Source organism: Tauraco erythrolophus, chromosome 11 (genome assembly GCF_009769465.1).
Source record: "Tauraco erythrolophus isolate bTauEry1 chromosome 11, bTauEry1.pri, whole genome shotgun sequence".
Lineage (NCBI taxonomy): Eukaryota > Metazoa > Chordata > Aves > Musophagiformes > Musophagidae > Tauraco > Tauraco erythrolophus.
In genome coordinates, this window is record NC_141475.1 from 29164186 (window position 1) to 29191905 (window position 27720).

Genomic DNA, 27720 nt, shown 5'->3' on the forward strand with positions numbered 1-27720 from the left:
CTAAAACCAACCTTAAACTGGTGAATACTCTACTTTGTGTCAAATTCAGAGAAGCCAAGGTGGAAACAGTGAATGGAATCCTCAAGCCTTACATTAAATCTGCTGCATATGCTTGAAATGCTACTGCATTTTGACTGAGCGCTCTGTTTCCTGAGGGTTTGTCATTCATTTCAGTTAAACAGAGTCAATATACTCCCAGGACTTTCAGCAGTTTGAGTAAAAATTATACTGCTTCTTTAAGGAATAGATTTAATTTCCAGTGGTGTGCATGACAACGTAATTGTTTAAGTGACTGCACTTTTCCACTCAGTGGGAACATGCAAGAGAAAATAAGCACAACCCTGTGGAGGATTCTGTTGTGGGTTACGAACAGACAGAGCAAAAGGGCCAAATGCTGTGTCCGTTTGCGCTCCCTGTTCGGTGTGGAGGCAGGAAAACAAGCAGACGACTTGCCTTCCTCCCACCAGCATCAATCAGGCCTGCCGTCGGCATCGCTAGGGCTGTGCTGGCGTGACAGTGATGCGGCGCTGGAGGAAATCAGGGTCAAAGACTGCAGATTGCTGTGATAAAGATGGATCACCCTGCAAGTTGTGCTTTCTGCGTGCCGCCTTTCCGAGGGGAAAACAAGGCTCCTCGTAAGAATGCCTGAAGGCTCTTCCTTCCAATAAGATGCTACGTTGTATTTCAGATTTAACAAGAAACTATGGTAGAAGGAGCAATCAGTGGTGAGTGTTGAACAAATCTATATCCGAGACACATTCTGCTGTCTCTGAATGTGTTATTTTTCCTTGTGTTCTGTAGAAGGAACGCAGAAGGTATCCTTACAGCAACAGACACACTTGATCCAGATAAAGGTGGCGAAGTTGTGATGGAGGATGGAGTCCTTCACAGCTTTAGTTTGGTCAGGTGTTCTCTTTTCCCTGAAAGTGATTTTGACCATGTTAACAAGATTACGTGCTGGTGTGTTAGTCTCTGATGGATGTATTTACAAAGGGTTAAAATTTGGAGGCGTTAAAATTACATGTAACTGCAACCCAGAGCTTGACCCAATTGTTGAGTGTTGTCTTGCTGCTGTAATTAAACATAGCATTTTCTTTCATGAATCCATAAATTTGATAATGTGCAAATGTCTGATTATTTTATTTTTGCTCTAAATGACTTACATCATTAAACAAAGTGTCTGAAAACTCAAGTTGTAATTATTGAGTAGATATCAGCTCCTTACACAAAGCACCAGGAAACTTGCTGTTCGAGAAAATTTGCTCCTGGTTTGTTTGTTCACATAAGCGTAATGTGTCTTCATTTGTCATTTCATGAAATGCATTTAGGCTTAATTTTAAAGCAATTCTTTTATAATAGTTCTTAAGGAAAAAAATTTTTCTTCCTCCTCTGTTCCCTGTCTGACCTTTTAATGTATTTCAGTGACAGCTTGACATTTGAGGGCAAAGTGTTTGTCAATGACCATGTCAAGGTGACTTGAAGGAGAACCTCATCTCTGTTCAGACACCACAGCAACTGACTGAAAGAAATCCTGTGGAAAATGTGACTTGAATCAGTGCCTGGGTTTCCTCTGCTCTTAGGATCTGGGTTGTTGAATAATGCAAAGGATAGAAAACAAGAAACTGGGAAATAATTTTTGAGGTGATCTTTGGTAAGCAGTATAGCCAGTGGGTCAGAGTTGCCTTTCAGGGGCACTCTTGTACACTGAGAGTAACGTTACATTAACAGACGTACAAGAGAAATAAATCAGTAATAAGCAGGGCCAGCCCCAAGAATCCCAAATGCCTCAAAGGACTGTGCTTTTTGAAATAAAAAATTTAGTTATGAATCTTGCAGATTTGGATGTCTCAGAGCAGAGTAAATTCTGCTTTTCTAGACTCAAGCAACAGCTCCTACAAGGCGTATCTGTATACTCCTGTGTGTTGTACACGCTGATGTTTTACAAAACAAATTGCAAAGACCTTCCATCCTTGCACAAATAATCTTTGCTCATGGAGACAGTCCTGCTGACTGCGGTACTGCTAGTGTGCAGTAGCAAGGTTTGCTCCCTGGATGGAGAGTCATGATGTGGGATGCTCTTTTATTGTATCTCCCCCTCTCAGAGTTTGCCTGACAGGTTTCTTGTTTCCTCACTAGGAATGTGACTTCAAGGAATCTCACTTCAGAGTACCGAAGGGAGAACACCATCTTGTGTCCTCTCTGAGCACACGCTGCTGCGTCGAGACCCTGACTTTACACCATGGTAGTGCGCTGCTCAGGTGGATGAAAACTGAATGTGAACAGTGGTTGAGAGGAGTTGAAAAAGCCCAGTAATGTGCAAACCAGTGAGATCGTTTCCAGAAATATATCCCTTCATACGTATTAGAAAATGATCTTTACATGAATAGATGCACATTTATTTCCAACATCTGAATCTGTAAATCTACTAAAAATATTTGCATTTGTAATGTTTTCTTTAGAACGTGTGGGGGTTTTTGTAGTGTTAAAAAGACATGGCTAAAATGCAATATCTACATGCTTGCATATGGAAATTTCCGCTTGCACTAAAATCCCATTTATTTCAAATATGTGCACTGCTTAGGTGTCCAAATACACTGTCACGGAGAGACACTGGATCTAACAGGATAAATCTGTTGAAGTCACCTGAGTGATTCAAGGTAACTCTAGGGGATTTTTCTGCGGTGATTTTGAGGAGGTGCAGCAGACAAAACAGCCTTTTGGAAGGTCTCGTGCCATTCTCCCTCGGTTGGCCTGTATAGGCCAGTGACATATTTCATTAGGGGATCTTTTAACATTTTGTAGATTTCTGAGAATTTGTTTTGTGCTCATTTCCTTTGACTCTTTTTTACTCCCTAGTTGGTTGCCACTGTGAGAGTTTTGAAGAATGCTGTGGAATTACTGTTAGTTCATCTAGGATGACGAATGCAAGAAGCCATGGAGTGTGCTTCCCTCGCCTGCATTAAGCTGCAGATGCAGGATGAGGAGAAGTAAGGCAGAAGTACATTTCCTCCTAGATTTCACATTTCTCTCCCACGCTCCTTCCTGTAATTTGCCTTTCAGATGATCTTCCTCAGTATTTTCCAGTCCTTGCACTCTCTGTTCTTGGTCCCCTCCTTTTCCCTCTTTTCTCTGGGTAACCTCACCCAAAGTTCAGCTACGCGCTGTGCTGATGACTCAGGGATCTTGCTCTCTGTTCCTTACTTGTCTCTTTATGCAAATTAAAATCTGAGCTTCTCTGAGGTTTCCTTGCACCTGAAACTGGGTATAGCTGGAAAAAGACCATGTGATGTTTCTTGCGCAAACCTTGCTGTTTGGCACTTGGTGCTGTGCCATTTTGCAGATGTACAGATTGGCTCTGGGTGAGTTGGTAGATCCATGCTGTGGTGCACCGCCGGTCTGGTCCTCAGCACGGGGGAGTGTTGTCCTTGGAGGAACAGGTCCCATCAGCTGTCTGCCGCCTGTTGCCATGATGACTGGTAAGAGCTCCAGTGGCTGCCTTGTCATTCAGGTCCATCACCCGAGGTGTCTTTGAGTAAGAGGCTACAGATACCTGCTGTGCCAAGGCCTCGTGGGTTTGTTTTGCGTGTTTTAAGGCCATGGAAATAAGCATTTCCCGAAGCATTGCAGAAGACAAGCCTAGCAGCAAGACAAGTGGCTGCTTAGATGCATAAAGTGTTTTGTGACAGGAAAGGCAAAAAGAAAATACAGATCTTTAACTCAAGCACCTGGTTCTTATTTCTGTGCATAGCTGACTGCTGGGAGGTGTTGGACTGACTGTCGGTAAACTGTAGGCAGAGAGAAAAAGAGAAAATTGTTTCCTTTGAAAGAAGTCCTTTACCTGAAAGAAGTTTGAAAATCAGCGTAACATTGTATTTGAGAGATCTGAATGCTGGTAATTTTTAAACAAACGTAAGTCATACAACCAAGAAGAAAAGGCAAAAGAATATGTAAAGAAATGAGATTGAAGCAGCATTTATAGCTGCATAATGGTATTCAAGGAAACAAAAAGAACACGAATTAAATATTGAAAGAGATCTGAGAGTTATTCTGTGAATAATTGTATCTAATTTAAAAGGTTTGATTTAACAGTCCAGAGCACTTGGACAGCGTGCACCAGATACATATATATATTATACCAGTGCTTGGGGTATTATATATCTATATTGGACTCGATGATCTCTAAGGTCTTTTCCAACCTAGAAATCTATGAAATCTATGAGATGCAGCAGCAGTCAGACAGCAGCCCCAGAACTGGCTGCTATTTAAAAACGTGTATTCTGTTGGAAAAAAAAAAGAAACAATAGGAATGCCCATCTGGCGCACAGAACGGGTAATAACCTCATCCGTACTGACGGAGGCCAGCGTTTAATGTTTCCTTAAAATCTGATCCGCAGCCTCGGAAAGAGAAATCCAAACGTAGGCGTGTAACTCGAGAAGAGATACCGGTGCGAGATGGAGTTCAGTGCCGCGCTGCGGCGGACATGCTGCCGGGTTTGAGCCCGGCGCTGCTTCGCTCCCGGGTGTGTTCCGGGGCGGGGCGGTGGCGGGACTCGAACCCGCGGCCCCGCTGGGCGGGCGGGGCGGGGCGGAAGTGAGGCGGCGGATGAGGCGGCCCCGCGGCGCGCAGCCGGTTGCCGGGCGGCCATGAGCTACGAGCACCGCCGGGACTGGGGCCGGGGCCGCGGCCGGGGCGGCGATGGCGGCTCCTCCTCCGCCGCCTCCTCCTCCGGAGGGGGACACGGGGGCCGCGGCGGCGGGCGAGGCCGCCACCCCGGCCACCTCAAGGGCCGCGAGATCGGGCTGTGGTACGCGCGGAAGCAGGGCCAGAAGAACAAGGAGGCGGACCGGCAGCAGGTGAGGGGCGCCCCGGGACCCGGGCAGCGGGGAGGGAAGGCTGCGGTGGCCGGGGCGGGCGTTCCCCGCGCTCTGCCCTCCCGCTCGGCGGCGGCTGCGGCGGGGCCTTCGCCTCGGAGGCGGGCGCGTGTGGTGCGCGGTGTGTGTGAGGCGGAGCGGGGGGGTGTGCGCGGTGAGGTCAGTCGTGAGGAGAAACTGGGGAAGTTCCTGATTGTGCTGGAGGGTCTCGCTGGTTCGATGTTCCAGTGTTAATCGCGTGTCTGTAGATATGGCGAGGACATGTTGATGGAAATTGTGCTTTTTTTTGTTAACTAGAGAGCTGTCGTGCGCATGGATGAACGCAGGGAAGAGCAAATCGTGCAGCTGTTGAGCACCGTCCAAACGAAGAATGAAAAGGAGCAAGAAGCCATGTCCTGGTGGTCTGGGGATGAAGAAGGGTACAGAGAAACGGCCGCCTATGCTTTTGTTTGTGTTGAATTGAGCAAAATTCCCACAAACTGTTAGGGAGATGTGTCAGGGAATATTCGTGTGGGGCGAGTGAATTAGGTTAATGAACGTTCTCAGTTTTCTCTATGTGTGTCGTCATGCTGAAGCAGCTGGTTGTAACTGTTGCTGTAAAATTCTTTTCCAGAATATTGTTTAGTTTGGGGTGTTAAATTTTTGATTAAAATCATAAAATCTTGTAATTGATCTCAAGGCATACTTGAGTAGATACAGGGAATTTTTCAGTTGCTCTGGCCTCTGGAATTACTCTTCCAGAGCGGCATTTGACTTCATTTTTCAGTTATTGTGCAATCTTGGGATGTTTTCTCAGCCTCTGTGAAATTGGGTCCGTTTTTAACATGTGAAGGATTTTAAATGATGGCAGTGAAACAGGCAGCCAGGTGTGTTACTCCGAGTCCACTGAAACGAGGTGTTGGGGTCTCCGTTTGGCTGCATGACCCGGTTACAAGGCGGTCGTTCCGACGGTGGGTTGAGCAGTAGTTCTCTTGCTTCGTTAGTGTCGTTTGGTGCAAAGGAACACGTTACATTTCTAGGCACTGATGTAAAATTTTGGATGGCTGGTAGTTTTCAGACCTTGTTTAATCATGTACACCATATTCTCATCATCTGATGGTCAAGTAACTCGTGGATGTAATGTCTCAAAACAGATTTGAAGTTTGCCTTGAGTGATTCAGTGTACTCTTCACAGCCAAGTACATCCTGGATAATCTTTGAAGTTTCTGTTCCCTGTGCTTATTTCAGACTGACTCCAGAACAGCCTGCAAAAGTGAAATCCAGTACTGAAAAGGCTCCTGTAAGACAGAGACCAGACTTGGAAAAAACATTCCTTGATCGGGATGTAGAATATCTCTTTGAAAAAAATGAGCAAGATACTGATTTAGATGAGCAGCTTAAAGAAGACTTAAGGAAGAAGAAATCTGATCCTAGATATGTTGAAATGCAGGTACTTTTCCATGTGTTAAGTAGAGAGCTTTTAATTGGATTTTTTTTTTTTTTAATTAAACTAACCTGAAAACATAACTTCTTGCAATTTTATTTACTAGGAAGTTGACATGATGTTAGTTTTGCTAAAAATTATCTTCGGAATCCACAAAGTTCTTACCTACCAATAGGACAGCAATCAAAAAACAAGATTTCAGTGACAATTTCTGATTGCATAAAATGTAGAATTTTAAGGTTACGCATTGTTTAGTTGGATGGGGTTTTCTGTTTGTTTTTTTCATGGGTTGTATCCCTGCATTTATGTCTAAAACCGAAAGCACAAAGATGGACTCTGAAGGAATCGCCTCTTAAAAATGTAGTTTATGTCGTTATAATAATATAAAAATGTGTAACGGTGTAAAATAAAGCAGTCTCACCATGAACAGGCAGTTCCCCCTTTGATACAAGGCCCCAGTCTTGCCAATGTGTGTGTACGTCTTCACACGCCAAACCGCTGGGTTTAAATGGTTTGGCTGAATTCGGTGAAATGGGAAACGTCCACGGAGTTAAACTTCTAGTGGACTTGTGCTTATAGAAGTATTAGCTGAGCAGTTTGTCCTGTTATTTCTCAGTTTACCCTAGATCATAGATGAAATCTGTTATATTACTTCAGTGTGGAAAAGGTGTCTAAAGATATGTGCTGTTACTTTCTTTTTCCCCAGAGATTCCGAGAGAAACTCCCTTCATACGGGATGAGACAGGTAAATGTGTATTTATTTTGAAAGAATATGCGTTTCTGTGTCTCTGTTGTAAAATAGAAGAAAACAGCTGTGTGACTGGGACTAACAGGGAACCCTTGTTGCTTTTTCTGAAGATGCTGAAGCCTCCCACGTTCCGACACTGGGTTTGGCTTCTCTCCAGGAGGTAGCTCAGGTTCGCTGCTTCCAGATGTGTGTGAAGTGACTCTGGAGCTAGATACAGTTCTGTCAGCAGGGGCAGCATCGATCATGGAAATGGCTCTGAATGCTAGATACCTTGAAGTAATTTTTTCTAAAGTATAGATGTTTTCTGCTTTCTCTGCCAGTTGAACTTCTAGAACATCCCTAGTTACCTGGATTTTATATAGAGTAGTTGACCACTGCATAAATTGTCATCCTTTCTTTTTATCTATATGAAATTGTGGCTGTTTGTTGAACGTTTGCCCAGTTTAGAATTGGATATAATGCAGATTAAACCTTTTTTAATCACAGACTGAATGGCTGTACTGCTGGCTGTTACTGTTGTTGTTTTCCCGGTCGGAATATAAAATCAGTGGCAGTATGGGTTATTATTAATTCATGCTAGTTCTGCGTTTGGTGTCACTTGTACGAGATAGATATTATGAGTAGTCTGTTATGTTTTCTTTTGCAGGCTCTATGAATGATTAGTGAGCTTCCTTTCTGAAGTTAATGTATTTGTAATAATGTGGTCCTTCCTGGTAGTGTTTGTTTCTTAAAATAGTTATATTCCTCTTTTCAGTCCTTTGGATTGGGAGGTGGAGGCTGGGAGCATAAGAAATCTGTTTCTGTCAGTGTAAGAAATGTTAAAATACTGTGCTGAAAATCTTCAGTTAGTACAGTCTTGCAGCCCCACAGGGAAAATGCTTGTTTTCAGTCACTGGAGATACACAGAAGGCAAGTAGAAGGGAGAAAAATGTTTAGAAGTGTACTTCAGGCTTTCATTTAGTAATTTTGTGTTGTTTTCATACAGGATCTTAAGTATTTAAAAACAGTAGTTAAATTTGATATGCTTTAAACCTTTCACATGCAAAGTGCAAACGTGCAGAAATTACTTCTGCACGATTTAAACTAAACTTTTTTTCTCAGTATCACAAGAAACAGATGAATGTGTCTTTCTTTAGTTGCTGTGAAGTTTCTTGTAAGTTCACCTCACAGCAGTAGGGAGTTGTCAAAATTCTTCCAAAATCTGTTTTGAATAATAATAATACAATAAATGTTTTCTCTTTGTTTGGAAACAGGAACTTGTAAACCTTATAAACAACAATCGAGTCACTGTGATAAGTGGTGAAACTGGTTGTGGAAAGACAACCCAAGTCACACAGTTCATCCTGGACGATTACATCGAGCGAGGGAAGGGGTCTACCTGCAGGATCGTTTGCACTCAGCCCAGGAGGATCAGCGCTATCTCGGTGAGTGCCCTTCTGTCAAACTGAATAACTTACTTCTTGTGATTCCCCCTCCCAATAAATACGAGGAAGAATTACTGCCTTTCTTGGAATCACTGAATTAAAATATATTTCTTACTGGGCCTAGGATCCATGGGCAAGCCTACGAACCGAGTATACAATCTACTGGGTTATTGGAAGTTAAGATCTAAAAAAAGTTCCAAATGACCTCTGAAAGAAAGTGCTGTCAAATTTATTCATCCTAAACTTAAAGCTCAAAATAAGCATTCATCCCATAGTGGGCAGCGAAGATGGCTTTTTGTGTGCTCGTTGTCAGTAGTCTCAGATTCTACTGCAAATAACAGTTTTGTTAAAATACACTGATTTGATATTTCATAAGCTTTGGTTGCTAATAGAGTTCTGAAACTGCAAGCTCCGTTCTTCCCTGGATTCAGTCATGGTTTGTATCTGATTTTAGTGGATTTGGGCAGTGCAAATGTGAAAGAAAGTAAACATTAATGTTGTGTCAGGCTCTTCAGAGACATATTAATGAGGAAGAAAGAGTTTGGCTTGTAAGTGCATAGTAATGACTCTTCTTGATAGTTAAGTATCAAATGATGATAGAACCTTAGTTCCCATGAGGCAAAGCTTCCCTAATTGTATTGCTAATGTCTAAATTATTGTGTTCCTTTGAAACGTATCCCAGGTCACAAACCCCTTCTTGGGTGGCTGGCTGAAAACACTGTTCTCAGTGGAGAAGAAAAAGTGATTTTCAGGATGTTGTTATGTTGTTTACCGAACATCTTGCTTTTAGATAATTCCTACTGATGAGTAGCTAGATCATAGCTCAGCCTAGTGGGAATTTTTTATATTATCTTTTAATGCACTGTTTTGATTTTCTTTGGTTTTCTAAGGTGGCTGAGCGAGTCGCTGCTGAAAGGGCGGAAGCGTGTGGGAACGGGAAGAGTACAGGATACCAAATCCGTCTGCAGAGGTAAGAGAGGCTCCCGTGGCAGTTTCTGTGCGTTCGTGTAAAGTAGTATCTATTGTTAGTCAAGCAAGAAAATTTGAAAAGTAGCTCTTAACCTAGACAGCCACTTTAATTCTGATACTTTCTCCAAAAGGAATTCCTGTGAATAGCTAGTGTAGGGAATAAAGTTTCTGAAATTTAGCAAAACGTTTGAGTGCAATTATTGTATTTTATGCAACATGTAACAATGGCTACCACTAAGTTTTACTTTGGCTAGTAAGTCATTTTTTTCACATCTTCTGAAAGGTTGTGCTATAGATAGAGATAAAACTGATGTACCTTATCCATGAATTTCAAGGAAAAATGGAAATGCTAAAGGAGGGAATGCTATAAGCCTTATTTCTGGAGAAAATTATGTATTTGCTACACTTACCTATTGAGTAACCCCACTGAGATCAGGGAGTAAAGTTTGGCACCTTGATAAGAGTTCATAGACCTACTGCCATTGAGCAAAAGCTGTTACATTTGGAGTCATCTGTACTTGAAAAAAACGTCTCAGATGTTACCAGCAAGTAATGGAATCTCAGTTATCGTTGAGGAGAAACTGCCAGTGGGAGGTGACGGCTTCGTCCTTTCAGCATTTTAATTTGAGTTTAGAGAGTCTTGTTTGTATTTTTCTTTACTGTTTGATGGAGAATGTTACACTGCTGTGTATTCAGCTGTCGTGTACTGAGCTGAGATAGCTGCAAGAATCTGAGGGCAGCAGATCAGTGTGCACATGGTGAGAAATGGTGTTTGGGCAGTCGGGGCTGCTGTCAGATTAGAAGTGGTTTGTTCCCTGTCAACAGAAGTGCTGCAGCTGTGATCTAACTCCTCGTCCCTCCGATTGAACCGTAAGCAAGCAGGTCAGAGAACGAGGCGTGCTTCACGATGTCTGTAACGACTATCTGCATTTTGATTTTAGGCTTTTAAAGTACTCTGTAAAATACGTGAAGAATTTCTCAGTTCTCTTCTGTATCTTTTTCAGCCGGTTACCAAGGAAACAAGGTTCAATTTTATACTGTACCACAGGAATTGTCCTACAGTGGCTCCAGTCAGATAAGTAAGTTTTCCTGTTTAATAGGAAACTGAATGCAATTATGAAATGACTTGATTTCTGAGCTGTGTCAAACAGTCTCGGCTCTGTTGTCTTAATTTTGCTAAAAACAAATGTTTAACTTCCCGCTCTTCTATTTTTAGGCACTTGTCCAGCATTAGTCATGTAGTCCTTGATGAAATTCATGAAAGAAATCTTCAGTCAGATGTTTTAATGAGCATTATTAAAGATCTTTTGAATATTCGTTTGGATCTGAAAGTAATTCTGATGAGTGCTACGTTAAATGCAGAGAAGTTTTCGGAGTATTTTGGTAGGTGAATGCTTCCTGTGAATGTTCCTCGTAAGTCATTTAGGCTTCTATGGTATAGTGCAGTCCTCAAATTTAGGATTGATTTTCATCAAAAGAGGGAATGACTTCAATTTTACAAATAGCTGCCAGCTGCTGGAGATGCTTATTCCCTTAGTTTTATCTCATCACGAGCTTATCTTGCTTCTCTATTTGCTTTTCAGACGTATCGTGGAAGCAGTATCTCCAAAGTGTTTTTGTTTTAAATATTTACTAATATTTACCACATTTACAAGTCTTGGTGTGAGTCGGCAACCAGATTGAAGCCTTTACTTGTCAGTATTCCAGCTTTACTCTGTGCTGGAATGAGATGAACATACTGCAGGACTGTACACTGCCTGCTGCCTATGCTTTCTTTTTATTCAGCAGCTTTATTTGGAATTGAACTTGGTGCCTTCCGTGAGAATTTAAACAGACAGAAAAACCCTGTAGACTTGGAAACTATATTGCAAAAATAGTGAAGAATGTTTATTGCCCTTATTATTTCAGTACAGTATTTTGTTTGCTGTTTAGAAACTGAATTATGCCTTCCCTGACAGATAACTGTCCAATGATTCACATTCCTGGGTTCACTTTCCCTGTGGTGGAATATCTTCTTGAAGATGTCATTGAGAAGTTGAGGTAAGTGTATATTTTGAACACCATTATAGACAATATTTTGGTTTTTTTGCTTAGTATGTCTCTTCAAATATTATTTTGGGATAAATAGCCTGTGGAAGAATTGGCTGCATTTTTCAACAGAAAACCTTTCAAGGGCAGTTCAGTAGCTTTTCCAGTAATGAAAAATGGCACGTAGCTACCTGGAAATGTTGGCTTGAGAAGGAAAAAATATTTGTCTGTCTTTTGGTGTGGTGAATTTTCAGGCTACTAAATCAAGCTAGTCTTTGGTTTTATTCAGACTTTTTTTTCTGCTTGTTCTCATGCTCACTAGAGATGGCACCTGTTTTTATAAGTAAGATTTCTTTCAGAAAATAAATTTTAAGAATCTTATTTACATGATATAGCTAAAGTGCAGCATATTGTCCATAGTTTGGAATAAATTACTTGCTTTAAATTACTTGAGTTTCAAAATTTAATTGTTTGTTATTTAAATTCAAAGATATACTCCAGAAAACACAGACCGTCGGCCACGGTGGAAGAAAGGCTTCATGCAAGGGCACGTCAGCCGACCAGAAAAAGAAGAAAAAGAGGAATTGTACAGGGAGCGATGGCCAGACTACCTGAGGCAGCTGCGGGGCAGGTTGTTCTCCAGTCACTCTGCTGCGTTAGGTTTTTGGGTACTTCTTGACTGATAAGCACAAATGAGTGCTGTATGCTGTTCCTGTGCTTTTATGAATGATGTGGTGGTTGCTCCTGTGGAAAACAGTAATAATGGCTTGGCCAGTGCAGTTGGCTGGCAGCTGTCCAAGTGCTTTAGAGTTACCACAGAAAACCAGTCCCGTTTGCACGTGCAAACCATAAGGGGACTTGGAGCCAAGTCACCTTGGGTCACCTGCTGTTGATGCTGGTGGTGTCTGTTACAGGCTTCAGCATCACGTTGGGCTGCTGGAGCTTTGGTCGTCAGGTCTCTTCTGAGGAGTTCTCTCCTTCTTCAGTCTTTTTCTCTGAGAGAGACCTCACAGTATTTAGTCTCATAATCAACATAATATGAAATATGCTGCTTTAAAAAAACAAAACAAAACTATACAAAACAACAACAAAAAAAACAACAAAAGAAAAAACCCACCACAACCTTTTCCTCAGAATATTTTGATATTCCTCTAGAGTGGTTTAAAACCGAGCTAAATAGTTTTCTCTGCGAGAAAATTAACTCTGTCTCAGCCAAACCAGCACGGTTACGTAGGCGTGTCGTTGCAGAGCCTTGCAACAGGAACATGAGTGACTGGCTTTGTTAACATACACTTTCTGTGCCTGTAGGTATTCAGCAGGTACTATAGATGCCTTGGAGATGATGGACGACGACAAGGTCGACCTTGACCTTATAGCAGCACTTATCAGACACATCGTTTTGGAAGAAGAGGTACACTTCTATCAGCAGATCTCAGTGATGGGACTGAATTGTGGCCAGTGGCTGTTGGAATGTTGCAGCTGATGGTTAGCTTGACTTATCAAACAGAGTCAAAGAAGAGTAATTTTTTGTTTGCTCTTCTGAGAAGTAATCTAACAGCTTTAAATATCTAATTACTATTTGAGCTCTGAGTTTAGAATGTGGTTAATTAGTTACAGTTTATTGAAATGGTGGGATAAATCATGTTCAAAGGGGAGCACACTAAGTGTTTTCTTGAACAGGGCATGTGGGTATTTAATGAGAACTATGTACATAAGAAACTTGGAAAACTTAAAATTATTTGATATTTTACAAATTTGATATGCTCATTTCTGGTCCTTTCTGATCAAGGGAGAAAAAAAAAAAGAGCCTGAATTCTTTCACCAACTGTAGGAATTGTCTCATAAATAAAATGGGATAGAGATCTGAAGGTTTAGGTGCCATTTTGATTCAGATTGTTGCATTTTTTGCTTCTGGATGGGCTTTTAAATAAGCCTTCGAATTAATTATCCACCTTAGTTATTTCATGGAAAGTAATATAATTACAAATGAAATTTTAACTCGTAGTTCTTTCTGGGACTGTGTACGTGTTTGTCAAAGGTAGTGTTCTTTGCAGTCTGTAGTAAAAGTTAAGTTTTGTGAAACAGCTGTAGAAAACTGTCTGCAAACCTCTTCAGCGTACAAATAAATCTTCGTTTGTACTTCCTCAGCCATGGGGGGGGAGGACAAGAGCCATACTTGGAGTTGATACTCACTGCCTCATGCCCGTGCTGTGCAGTTGGCTTTACTGGTTTTTCTGCCCGAGTAATCTAAACATGACTTAGGTGCTGTGAAGACTGAGTTTTTGTACAGCCCAGCAGAAGCCTAGTCACATTTACCAACACACAGCCAAGAGAGACTTCCAACTCTAACTTGTCAGGATCGGTAGTAATGCAGCTGCATTAATAGTTATCCCTAAGTGTGCTTTGCCTTGCTGTTTAGTAATAACGTTATCAGAATATTAATATCAGAAGGATCCTGTGCCTGAATTAGTGACAAACGTGAAGTAAGAGTACCTTCTGTTACCGTAGGCATAACGTGTGTAGGTTGTTGCAACGTGAAGTTAGATATTTGTTTCTGTGTTCAAGAAGTTCTGTGGAAGAGCTGACGCTGTGGTTGGTTCCTTAAAGAGAATTCTGATTATTAGAAATATCAAATAATTTAATATTTCATTTTTTTTAATTTTTAGTTTATTAATTTTCAATATTTAAGTTGTGAACAACGAGGATGGGTTGCTGTTTTGTATTTTGTTCTTGCTGCGTTGAAAATGATACACTAGTTTCTGTGTTTTATTTGCAGCCCAAATTCTTCTAGTGTTGACATGGCTGTGTTTAAAACACTGCAGGGGAAAAATACCTAAAATCAAATTTTCATTTATTACTTTCAGATAAATATATGTAGCTAATTTTTTTATAGAAAATAATATAAACATTCCAAATTCAGGTCAATGAGACTTCAAGTATCACATGTTCAGCATACAGGTATTAGTGTGCGAGTAGCTGGTTCTTTGCACAGCATGGAATTTATTCTGACCTTTCTCCCCTTCCCTCCCTCTTTTATATATAGGACGGTGCAATTCTGGTGTTTCTTCCAGGCTGGGACAACATTAGCACTTTGCATGATCTCTTGATGTCACAAGTCATGTTTAAGTCAGGTAAAAACAGAATTTTACGCGGGAATTCTAGTAGCAGCATCAGTGGCACGCTTAATTTTTGCGTGTGATTGCTGGTATTGCACTGGATTTTTATTTTTTCTCGTCTCTCCTCTCAAAATGATGGCAGTGTTCAGCGGTTTTTGTGGCTCTCTGGTATCTTTAATCTGCTGCTGCTGCTAACTTGTTTTCCTGAATAAGAGTCTCAGACCTGCATCTTTCTCCTTCTGTCCTTTCTTGTAGCTGTGATAACTTCTGTCCACAACTAAACTTGTACTTCATTCGGTGTCCGTTTTCTCTTTTCTTGATTCTTCAACAGTTTCTGTCCTCTGCTTTGCCAATAGTTCTCTTAAATCCTGTTTATTCCTAGAAGCTTTTTTGGTAGGACACTAGAATACTCTATGCCTATCTGATACACTTTAACTTATCCTGTTTGCATGACCCATATTTTCATCTAACTTGTCTAACTATGCTCTTGACTCTTCAGATAGTTGTCTTACAGTTCATGTTGTGTACTTTCCGTAAAGAATTTCAATTTATCGAAACATTGAGGAGAGTGTCAGTTTAATAATTAAACTCGAAACATGAAGTAGTTTGAGAATTTTAAAACAAAGCATAAATTACTGAACATAAGTTCATATATTTTCTTAAACTTGTCAAGTCATCACAGCATAATTAAAAAAAAATTCTTGTATACCTTTTTACTTTAGAATTTGCCATTTTGATGCATACCTGTGAATTCAGAACAGCAGACTGACTTAAAGCATGTTTTCTCTCTTCTGCATGGTTGATTTTCCTGTAAAATTAAAGTTTCTGTGTTTACACCATCTCTTTTACTGATTTTTAATTTTCAGATAGGTTTATTATCATACCTTTGCATTCATTGATGCCTACTGTTAACCAGACCCAGGTATGCTTTTCTTTTATTGTAATATTTCACAACTACAAAAAAAACCCAAACAACTTAAGCCTGTGTTTGGTTGTGGCAAACATATAAATGGGCCATGGATAATTGCAGGTTTTTAAGAAGACCCCGCCGGGAGTGAGGAAAATCGTGATTGCTACCAACATTGCAGAAACTAGGTAAATACCAGCTACACAGACCAGAACAAGCTGTAAGTTAAAACAAATGAAAGAGATAATTTAAAGTGTAAACCTGTTTAGTGTTTCCAAAAATACATGTTTTTGTGTTTGTAACATTCACTTATACACTTTATCTTTAGAAATGTTTGTAGACTAAACATGAGGTTTCCTTTAATTGTTTTAAACAATTAAACCATGGATGGTACTGTAATGACTGATAAATCCGAGCTGCCTGTCCTCCTGCAGACTTCATCGCCCCACGTGGTGCCTTTTGCCAGACCTGGGAGGACAGATCAAGCTCTTTCCTGAACTGCTTAGTAACGTAATTCGTACTGAAATTCCAAACACAGATTTATTAATCTTTTTTTATTGGTGGCTCACGGTTTGGGCAGGCATAGAGAGAGGCTAAACCCTTTCCAAATCTTCGGCTCTTTTTTTAAACAGCATTACAATAGATGACGTCGTGTTCGTTATAGATGGTGGAAAAATAAAGGAAACTCACTTTGACACACAGAACAACATCAGCACGATGGCAGCAGAGTGGGTCAGTAAGGCGAACGCCAAGCAGAGGAAAGGCCGAGCAGGGAGGTAAGAATTTTGTGGTGTTCAGTTTCCATCAGTCCTGGAGCACGTGCCCGCTGAAATACTCCTTTGTTGTTCGTGTGCTCAGCAGCAGATGCAGCACAGCTGTCTCGTGTTCTTAGGAAAAGAATGGTTCTTTCTAGGAACCTGACTTGTGCTGCGTTTAACTCGTGAGTTTCCCTCCTTATAGAAGAATAAGTCCCATGGTTTTTTAAATTTTTGTTGCTAGTGTTTGCGTTCACACCTCATTTATGAGGCTATAATACATGAAAGAGAAAATTGCCTACAAATTAATATCACTTAGCTATATAGCAATTTTTAAAAAAAATTTCTCTCCTTCTGAAAATACCTTGTGGAATATTTTCTCTCTTGTTCAGACTTAAAAGTTCTTTTCTGGTCTCTTCATTGCTCCTTTTGAGCAGTTGGTAGGAGGTGTCTGTGTTCTGCATGCCATTTTTCCTGTTGGTAGACCAGTGTTTCAGAAAGCTGAAATGGCTTTTACAATTGAATGTGCTTCAGTTCCAATTCCTTGAGGTGTTTTGGAAAGCTGGTTATGAACAAACGTAATCGTAATGTCACAGTGTTACACAAGAAAACCCAAACCAAACCAGTTGTTTATTTCAATAATTGCAGAGTTCAGCCAGGCCACTGTTACCATCTGTACAATGGGCTGCGTGCCAGCCTTCTAGACGATTATCAGTTGCCGGAGATCTTGAGGACTCCTCTGGAAGAACTCTGTTTGCAAATCAAGGTAAACATATGACTCTTCAAACATATTTACTATTTACTTTTCCATTGGAATAAGAGGTTGAGAGATTAAGTTAAGGCAACTGTGAGCCTGGGGTTGAAATCAAAACTCTGTTACACCAGAAGTACAATATATTTAGCTAATAATTGCAGCAGCTTTTGCAAAATGCATACTTGTATCTGGATGCCCCAAACCCACAAAACCAGGACTGTCCAGTATAAATAAAAGCTGAAGTCTATTAACAAAAATTTGGACTGTGCTTCCCCCCCTCACCCCAAATACTCAGAAGCTTCAGTGAGAATGCCGGTGAGTCCAGGGATATGATGTCTTGAAAGAATTTTACTAAAAAGTAGTTCTAGAACTGATGTGAGTTTCCTTTTTGGCAATTTGTATGGAATTGCTTACACATGCGTAAGAAATAGCATGTGTGTACGTGTGTACATACCGGAAGAAGAATAGATCCTTATGTTTCAAATTTCATCATTAATACATTTTTATTTTTGTCCTCAATTCTTAATTAGTTAAATTCTAACTGAAGCTGTGAATTACTCACATTTTTTTAGTTAGTGTGGTCACTGCTTACTAATGTTAGGTAGCCATCTCTCTCCAATTGCTGTAGGTGATTTGTTTTGTTTTTTCTTTCAGATTCTAAAGCTTGGTGGAATTGCTTATTTTCTGAGCAAACTAATGGATCCCCCATCTCGTGATGCTGTGATGTTGGCCATAAATCATCTAATGGAGCTGGTAAAGTATTGCTGAACGGCCACACAAGGAAAGATGGTTAGAAGCATATTTCTGCATTGTTTGCTGTCAGACAGTTGTGACTGTGCAGCTCTGGGCATTGGCAGCCCCTCGCTGTACTGAGCAGACCCCTGTACATCCTCACTGAGCAGAGGAGGTGTTTTCACATCATACATGATACTTATGGGCTGCATAGAGTAGCTCCTGAGGAACTTTCTAAACGACTGAAACATACACATTGCATTTTAAGTTCCTTGCAGATATTTGTTGAACTCACTGCTTCTGTACCACCCTGCTCATGGCTGTGTCCACCAAGCCTTCCTAGTGCAGGCAGATTAGTGAAGAGCTTGAGATACTTTTCTGTGGACAAATAAGGTACTTTGGAGAAAGATCTTGTATCATTGCCCCTTTGGATGCTGGAGAAGGAGCGATTAATGAGTTTGTACTGCTGACTTCTTGCCCTGGTAGTATTTGTACAAATCAGCTGTAGCAATAAATTGAAACATCTGATTTAGATGAAGGGCAGTATTTAGACCGATGACACGGTTCTGGAAACGTTTATAGATCAAATGTACAACTGAATTTTAATTCTGTGTTCTGTGACAGTGCTTTATAGTAGCAAAGGGTAGAGTAAATAAAACCAGAAGTGACATTGAGGGTAAGATATAAGACTAAAACTAAGCTTGATCAGGAGAATAGGAAGACACTGAAGTGTTAATTCTTCTTAGTTTCATCCAGAAAGACACTGAGCCCTAGTAAACCACTTGAACACAATCAAAGCTGGTTGCCGTTTTCCTGGCACTAAGTGAACGTTTCTGTTTCTCTGTAACTTGCTTGATCGCTCTCCTACCGTGCCTTAGGACAACTGGCTGTGTTCTCCAGCTGTTAGGCTTCCTTTTGTTCTCTGGGCATACTAGTGGCTGTTTCAAGGAAATCCTCCCCATTTCAAATGCTGTGTTTATTCTTTTTTCCTTTGTATTTTTTTCTCCTTATTCTGACAGAATGCTTTGGACAAACAAGAAGAACTGACTCCACTAGGTGTCCATCTAGCACGACTACCAGTTGAACCACATATTGGAAAAATGATCCTCTTTGGAGCTTTATTCTGCTGCCTGGATCCAGTGCTTACCATTGCAGCTAGCCTCAGCTTCAAAGACCCTTTTGTCATTCCTCTGGTAAAGTTTCTACGAGGAGAATTACAAATCAGACTTTAAGAATCTCAGAAGGATACTGGGACTTACTGAGATGTGCTAGTTAAAAGCACTTTAAGCTTATTTTCATGTTAATTACGTTTTTATTGGTAAAAGATTGCTTTCACATACTATGAATTATTGTCTTTGCCTGCAGAATATTGGAAGTAGCTTTAATTTTCATGTATGTAGCATACGAAATATTGCTTGTGTATATCTGCCTTAATTAGGAAAAGAGAACTGGCATGTCGGTCATTAATATTTTATAGGTTCTAATTATTCTTAGGGCAAAGAGAAAGTAGCAGATGCAAGAAGAAAGGAGCTGTCAAAGAACACTAAAAGTGATCATCTGACCGTTGTGAATGCTTTCACGGTAGGCATGTTTTAATGGTTTGGGGTTTTTTTCTTCTGGAATTTTAATTGGAATAATATGGGTTATTCTAAGGAAAAAAAAAAACTGATCAGTTTATGCTCTGAAGTATTTCTTAATTAGTTTCTACAGAAACATAAAATCAAATTAATTTCCACCCCTCTAGTGTTGAGGAATCTTGTCTTCAGGCTTAATAACCTCGTTTCTTGTGGATAAGTCTATGAAAGAGACAAAACATGTTACAGTTACCTCGCTGCAGTCATCACTTTGTACCCTTCCAGCCTCTACAGGAGGCTGAAGATGGCTTCAAAAGTGTTGGAGGTTAGTTGTATCATGTTGGGATGAGAAGCGGAGGAAATCAATGGCCAGGAACGCACTTCTACCCAGGACTCTTAATAGCAGCAAATCGAGTTCTGGCAAACTTAGCTAGATTTCTCTCCTCACCATGGAAAACGGAAAGCTTTGATTCAGAGTGTTGTAAAGTTGTGTATTTCTGCTCTGTGTTGCACGTGTATATGTAATCAAAGAGATCAAAGGATTTACTTTCTCTCTTGTAGAGAAAAACGTACCTACGTTGTTTGTTGTCCTTAATTTTTTAGTGTGTGTTCACTTACAAACGCCTTTGACCTACGGTTTTAATTTTTAGGGCTGGGAAGAGACTCGACGTCGTGGTTTCAGAACTGAGAAAGACTATTGCTGGGAATATTTCCTGTCTTCAAATACACTCCAGGTAACACCCTGACAGTTTAAAAAAGAGGATCGTGTCTGGGGGGAAAAGGAGAGGAGCCTTTTGGCACAGCATCATTCTGGGGCAATTTTTTGTTTTTTTCCTAGATGCTGCATAACATGAAAGGACAGTTTGCTGAGCATCTGCTTGCAGCTGGATTTGTGAATAGCAGAGACCCCAAGGATCCCAAATCTAATACCAACTCAGGCAAGCAGTGACAGGAAATGGAAATTTTCTGATAGTCAAAGTCTCAGTTTGCAGAGCTACGTTATTTACTTTGCTGTCTTCTACAGATAATGAGAAGTTGCTCAAAGCGGTCATCTGTGCTGGTTTATATCCAAAAGTTGCGAAGATCCGGCCAAGCTTCAGCAAAAAGAGAAAAATGTAAGGATTTGGTATAACGTTGGTTTGTATTCAGGGTGTTTTCTACATCCGGTAGTTTGGCAAGGTGAAACAATGCTTGAGCACAGGAATGAATCTCTCTGTAGCTCAGTGATGGTTGTGGGTTACTCCACGTGAGAAGGGTATGTACACCTGAATACAGCAGATGTTGAGCAGCACTGGAAGGTGTAAGCCAGCTGCCCAGGAAGGCTCCATTTTATGATGCGCTGAACAAGAGCTCTGTTGCACTGATGGCTTTGCTGGAGAGGCTCTCCCACCTGCTTTCCAAACACTGAACTCCGTGTTCTGCAAAACACTGCTGCACACAGAGAGCTCAGGGGTGCACGCCCAAAGAATTACGTCTCTGAAACGTGGGAAGGAGGAGAACAGTTGTGCTTCGTCCACACTGTGTTTGGTGTCCGCCTTTTATTGTCTGACGGAATTACAGTGTTAGAAGGGAAACTGTCTTTGGGTAGTAAGTACAACCAGAGCAGTTGAGTGTTGTCCCTCGAGTCGCGTTTGCTCGAAGACACACGGTAGAACTGGAGGTACACAGCCCTAGACTGGTTGGCAGTGGTATAGCTAATTCCTTCTTCCACACTGCCACTGCTTAACGCTGAGCAAAGTATTCAGATATGTGAGTTTCTTACGTGGTTTTTCTAAGAAATTGCTTGAAACTTGATTTATGTAACCAAATTGAGTCACTCACAGATTGGGAAAAAGAATGCCACTTGGGTTTTTTTCTACTTGAGAGAATAAAAGAGTTTATTAAGGGACTAAATTTGACAAAAAAATTACTTATTTTACTTTCCAACTACTTCAGTGCAGAAAGATGTCTAAAATTAATACTGTAGATTCAGTTATAATCTTTTAGGAAAGGAGTTAAAGTTTCTTCTAACGTCCTTGTACTTGCAGGGTTTCATATGCTTGTAGAGAATTGGAGGGTTTTTTGGAACTGAGACATGATTGTGCTAAACTTTCAAGATCTTATTTCAATCCTAAAATAAAAATTTCTTTTTTTCTTTCAAGGGTGAAAGTTTGCACCAAGACAGATGGAACAGTCAATATTCATCCTAAGTCGGTTAACGTGGAAGAAACAGAGTTCCATTATAACTGGCTCGTGTACCATTTGAAGATGAGAACTAGCAGTGTATGTGAAGGTTTATGTATATTGTGTAATTTATTTTTGTAGCTCTTTAATAAGGTTGGATCAGAGTTCAAAGGGGACGTGAACAGTGCCTTTGTTTGAAGCCTTCCTGTCTTAGGTCATTTGTTTTACGCGCCATCAGATACATTCTTTGTTCCACAAATAACTCATATGCTAACTTCTGGGGTTTTTGTTTGTTTTGTTTGGTTTGAGTTTGGTTTTGTTTGGTTGGTTTTGTGGTTTGGTTGTTTGTTGTTTTGGGGTTGGTTTTTTTTAAAGGTTCTGGCAGTGAGGGTGTAATTTTCTCTTTTTTTTTTTTTTTTGGATCCAGTGTAGCACTCTTGAATATGGTGGGAAAAAAATTGCTTTTTCCTCTGATTGTATGCAGTAGTTGGTGAAGGACTGTATTTGAGGCCATTTTTGCTCCTGTTTCATTTCATATAGCTTTTCCAACTGAGTTGCTCCAGGTGTGTCTTGCAAATTTATGAATGACTGTAATGATCTTCTGAAATTGTGTTATGAGTTTCTTTCATTAAGGGTTACTGATGGAACTTCGGATGTTCTGAAAGGTGATTGGACAATTTTGTCATTTTGCAGATTTACTTGTATGATTGTACAGAGGTCTCTCCATACTGTCTCCTGTTCTTCGGAGGAGATATATCCATTCAGAAGGACAAAGATCAGGATACCATTGCTGTGGATGAATGGATTGTTTTCCAGTCTCCGGCAAGAATAGCGCACTTAGTTAAGGTGACTGTGTTTAATGTATATGGAAGCCTTAGTGTAGTACTGATTCTTCTTAGAGATTTCTATACTTGATATTAATACGTACCTACTGGTTTAACGCTACAGGGAGATAATAATGTTTTAAATTTATTTTTTGTAAGTAGTTCAAGTACATAAAGTAAACAAACGAGATCTCCGGAAGGTGCGTAGATGAATTCAAGTTAGAATAGTAAAAATAACATTCTGAACAGTCATGTAAACTGGGCATCCAGATCTGGTCATTTGTCATGAAAGGTAAAACTGGTAGTTTTTGAGAAGCAGGTTTTGATCCTGAAAATAGGAATGTTGAAGTGGATTGATAGAGCAGTAAGTGTAATGATTAGGAGAAGAGAGCCCAAGGAATTTCAACTTACTGTAGTAATGTTGTTGTGTGTTGCTCTAATTGCCTGTCTCTCTTTTTCTTTCTTTCTTTCTTCATTGCAACAAACTCTTTCTAGAACTTAAGACAAGAGCTTGATGATCTTCTACAAGAAAAAATAGAAAACCCACATCCCGTGGACTGGAATGATACTAAATCCAGGGATACAGCAGTACTGACAGCTATTATAGACTTAATCACAACACAGGAAAATGAAAGTGCTAGAAACTATGCTCCACGATTCCAGAGTGAATGCTATAGTTGACATACTTTCATCTGTATTGATAAAGCCAACATACTCACCTGCTTTGTTTTGGTTTTTATAGCATTTATTTAGCTAGAGGAAAATCTTTTTTAGGGCAGTTACTTCCAAAATAGTTGGTAATATCTGTATATGCATGGTATTCTGTATTCAGTGTTGCTTTTTAAATAGGAGAAAATGCAATGCTAGCAACATTAGTTGATGTACGGTTCTTGTCCTGCTGTAGATTATTTTTTTTTTTACCCATCAGGTAACAGATATTCAAAAAAACTGCTAAAATACTGCTTAATAATACTTAAACTGTTTATGCTATTGGTAGAAACTTCTCAAAAGACTTTTCTTTTTTTTTTTTAATTGGGGGTGGTGAGTAATTATATACTGCGTTATTCCAGCTGTGCAGCAGTCTTCTCACCAACACTGCCAGAGGAGGTAATTATAACTTAATTAAACTAAACTTGAAAACACTTGTTAAATTTGTACTGTGGGAGGAAGCAATCTTCAGAAATGTTCTCTTCTGCCTTTTGCCCCATTCAGTTCTCTTTCTTTGCTTTCTGTGCTATCTGTCGGCACTACTGACTAGAATTTCAGCCTACAGGAGACATGGTTAGAAGAAAGCCGTGGTGGAATACGCTTTAAGGTTTCATTGCATTCTAATTTTTCTTTTTTTTAAAGAAAACAGTCCATGTATGTGTTACAGTATTACATTAAAAGCCTTTCCTTAAAGTGTTATTTCATCTGTTCTTAGCTCTTACTATTTTGAATGTCATTCTGTTTCGAATGCTTCCAACTCTGTAAGAACTTCGAATACCAAGGCTCGTTTAGGATTTCCAGTAGGGTGACTTGTTTGAGGAGAAACACTGTTCTGATCAAACCTGTCTCCCAGTGACAGACCTGCTGCTCCCTGTAAGCACTGGGGGCTTCGTCTGGGGTCGGGCTCTGTTCCCCCACCGCTGATGGGAGCTGAAGCCAAGGATGGTGTTTAATAAGTTTACTAACAAGGTTTTATCCTCGTTTTAATAACAAGGTTGTTTCTAAGTTTATCCTTGAGGAACAAAGCTTTGGCATCTCATTTGCTTTGCCTGGAAATGTAACCCCTCTTGTTGGGGTTCGGTTCGGTTTCTTGTGCTTTGCAAAAATGATCTTGACTCCCAGATTCCAGAGGATTTATGAGCCTTAGAAGAAACCAGAACTGATCAGGTGAAACCAATTTTTTTAGAATTTATGACCAGCCTGTGCTTTCCATCAGGTTAACGAGGAGCAGGGCGGGGGGGATGCCATGCTCGTTATTTCTACAACACACCTGCCAAAAAAAAAAAAAAAAAATACACTTCAACCTCCCTCCCCCTAATCAGTTTAGTTTAGCCCCAGGTGCCGAGGTTGGGGTTTTCAAACTGGGAGGGAGGAGGAGGAGGAACACGCTGCCCTGAGGGTGGTGGAGGCAGTTTAAGGAAGGGGGAGAACAAAAGCTCCAGCGGCTCCGGGGCGGGGGGTCGACGGGCTTTGGCGCCGGCCGGGAGCTGTGCTCCCGGCCGGCGCCAAAGCCCGTCGACCCCCCGCCCCGGAGCCGCCTCCGGTTGTGTGAGGAAGACTCCGGTTGTGTGAGGAAGAGCGGCGCTGCGACCGCCGGGACCCGGCGCGCCGCTGAAGCGCGGGAGGCGGGAAACGGCGAGAGCCGCTGTGAGGGCGTCGCCGCGCCGCGCTAACTGAGGAGAAAGGCGGGAAGCTGCGACACGGCTGAAGGTGAGCGCCGGAATCAAAAAGGGGGGAAAGGAAATTAAATTAATGGTAATTAATGTGGGAATGGAGGTGAAATAAGTCGATTGTAGTGCTGTGGCTCAGGCTCGTGGTCTTGGGAACGACAGGAGGAGCGGGGTCTTCCTCAGACAGGAGGAGGGAAAATGGCGCCCAGCGCTGAGGGGGATCGCGTTGTACGCGGCTGCTCGGGGTTAAGGCGGAGGGGCGTGCGGTGGTGGAGGCGGGCACCACAGCAAAAAGGTGCAGATTTGCAGATTCTTGAGAAGAACGAGCAGTAGTGCTGCTACAGTGTGGGATTAAAAGTCATGAAGAAAACAAAGGCTCGCAGGTGGTAACCGATTTTACTCTCCTAGTGCTTGGGTTTTTTGCACTAAGAAAATGACGGCTGAATTTATACCTAACACAAAAAGACACAAAGAAATGGTAGCAATAGCAGAACACGGGTATGTTGGCCGAACAAATCAGTCGGCAGCTCTCTCACCCCCGAATGGCGGAGAATTGGGGTCAGACTGGTGTCGGCGCCACCCCCAGAAGAAACGCACGTCGAGGTGGTCGTGGGTTGCTACGGGGTCAGAGCTTTACTTGTAAATCACACGGCTAATGCGTCAATAATGATAGTGAATTAAGGAATTGAGTTTAGTGTGCTTGTTCGACGTAACGATGAGCTGGCAAAACAAGAATTCCTGGTTTTTACAAAAGATGTTTTAACTTGGCTAACTGCACACAGGGGTATGATGTGCTGAGACCACTGGTTTTAGGCACAAATACCCCACTATCAAGGAAACGATAAAATTAGCTGCAACAGGCAAAAGAGAGCACTAAAAGTTGTGTAGCCTGTTCGCTTATCAAAGATTCACCACAATGTACATGATGTTTGATATGATTTCTATATAAGCTGTCTGTAATTTTATCTCAGCGGAGGTGCATTTTGCAGGGTGCGGACCCTGTGCTCTGCCCACTGGCAAAAATAAAGGTGCTTTGGCTTACAGTCCGTCTGTGAGTCGGTTCCTTGGAATCGGTATCAGCTGTACTTTCCCCAACTGTTCCTGGAGCGTGTAGCTCACTTTTCTGCTTAAGAAGTATGTTATCAGAAACATCTGTGTTCTTCAGAGTTGGAAAATTAGCCTTTTTCAAATAACAGGTGTGCTGGTTTTGGCTGGGATGGAGTTAATTTTCCTCATAGTAGCATGTATGGTGCTGTGTTTTGGATTTGTGATGAAAACAGCATTGATGGCACAGGGATGTTTTAGGCACTGCTGAGCAGTGCTGGCACAGAGCAGAGGCATTTCTCTTCCCAGTTCATAGTGCACTTTTCTCTTCCCAGTTCATAGTGCACTTCAGGCAGCCGGAAACAGCCTTTATTAGAGTTTCTAGCATCTTCTACAACTGCTAGTTATGGAATGAAACAGAACTCAGTGACGGTAATTAATTCTTCCGGATCTTTGTGTTACCTCCAGTTTGCCTAAATCATGTAGTTCTTATGGTAGAGCTGTTGAAAATAACAGGCTCTAGCAGAGCTAAGAGCACCACTGAAGGACTCTGTAATTCCCAGGAAAGAAGACCTCCTCAGATCTCCTTGCTCTTGGCATCAGTATTTACTCTAAATATTTATTTATTTCTAACACCTGTGTTCTGTCCACTTGTTTTGATTACTTAAGAAAGAGGATATACAGGGAAAAAAAAGTTTGTGTGAATATATTTGATAGATGCAGAGTTTAAAGTACGTGCATATAAGTATGATACTGCACAAAGACTGTTTCTTGAGATTGTGTACGTTGACTAAAGTGGTGCTGCTTTTACCTTTTTATTTTCAGCAAATTAGCTTTGCATAATGGAGAAAAAATTTATTCTTTGACGTGAAAGTCAAGAACAATACCGCATTGTATCATTACTCTTTTAAAAGTTCAGCAGATAATAAATAGAACATTTTTGTGTTGCAGGGACGATAGAAAGAAGCAGAAAAGACAGTAACTGTTTTTTAGTTGTGTTGTATGAGAATTTGGAAATGCAAAGACAGGTTGGTGTCAGGTGAGCACTGGTTTTCTGAGGGGCGTGCTTGGTGGCCTTCAGGAGGCAGTGAGGCTCCCCGGGCCAGAGTGGGTTCCTGCCTCTGGCAGTGCTGATGTTCAGCATGGTCTTGGCTTCCGCGGGGGGGTGAGTGTAAACCTGAGACTCTGTGCAGGTACCTAATTGCTGGGCCAATCATGCGCATGGGACTTCGCATGGTTTCTGCCCACCTTACATAATGTGCATTTAATTACATCATGAAAAAGGAAACTTTGATTCAGGGAACTAAGAGCCTTTTATTTTCAGTTAGCTTGCTTAAAACCTGATTAGGGAACTCATGTAGGGAAGGGGTACAAATTCCAGGCCCTACAAAAATGCAATGAAAGTTAATTTTACAGTAACATATCTCAGCTGTATTCTGTCACTGCTGGGCTGTTTAATTAAATTGGAAAGGAGATACTAGTGCCATGTCCTCCTCCTTGATCAGGAGTTGGGGGGGGCGGGGGCGCGCACGCGTATGTGTGCACACTGGTTAATGAAAGCAATGAATGAGTTTTTTACATTATTCCCTCCAAAGTGCTTGTCTTGGAGCAAGTCAGAGTTAAAAGATGAGTTCTTTTTCGTTTGTTAAGGAAAATATTGTGGAGTTGCTAGAAAGGAAGAAACAAACAAAAACCCAAACAAATAAACCCTTACCTTTTGAGAACTTGTTTCTATGAACTTTTTGATAAATTGCTTGTTGTGCTGTCCTAAATTTCTAAGCCCTCTTGGAGCTATGAGAGAATTTTTAGAGGTCATACCGGTTATCAGTGTAGTGCCTGCTAGCTGCCTTTTCCAGGCCCAGGCTGATGCCACACTGAACAGAATGTAGTTTGAGTCTCTTATTTCTGAGCAGGGGGAGTTACATGGTGTGGAATGGAGCTGTGTGGCTTAGAGAACACTGATGGCATCAGCTGCTTCCCTAGAAGGGAGGTGCTGCTTAAGCAGCTCA

At 41.1% G+C, this 27720-nt stretch overlaps 1 protein-coding gene across 1 annotated transcript; it reads left to right on the forward strand.

Annotated features, from left to right (window-relative positions):
- The first annotated feature begins 4644 nt into the window (after positions 1–4644).
- DHX36 (DEAH-box helicase 36) lies at positions 4645–23783 on the forward strand. The gene is made up of 25 exons (XM_086617960.1): positions 4645–4854; positions 5170–5291; positions 6100–6301; positions 7002–7040; positions 8297–8467; positions 9358–9437; positions 10441–10515; positions 10653–10819; positions 11395–11476; positions 11955–12095; positions 12773–12875; positions 14508–14595; positions 15447–15502; positions 15611–15675; positions 16120–16263; positions 16891–17008; positions 17651–17749; positions 18748–18921; positions 19223–19309; positions 19953–20036; positions 20141–20240; positions 20327–20417; positions 21444–21564; positions 22159–22311; positions 22785–23783. Exons 1-25 carry the CDS (start codon positions 4645–4647, stop codon positions 22968–22970), a joined length of 2958 nt encoding a protein of 985 aa, XP_086474086.1. The 3' UTR covers positions 22971–23783.
- Positions 23784–27720: the final 3937 nt, after the last annotated feature.

Bases quoted from the DNA above. Each gene is read 5' to 3' on its own strand.
- DHX36 (XM_086617960.1), top strand. From the start codon at position 4,645: ATGAGCTACGAGCACCGCCGGGACTGGGGCCGGGGCCGCGGCCGGGGC. The intron at 8,468-9,357 runs GTGAGTGCCCTT...TGGTTTTCTAAG, and splicing joins GGAGGATCAGCGCTATCTCG to GTGGCTGAGCGAGTCGCTGC. The intron at 20,418-21,443 runs GTAAGGATTTGG...TTTTCTTTCAAG, and splicing joins TTCAGCAAAAAGAGAAAAAT to GGTGAAAGTTTGCACCAAGA.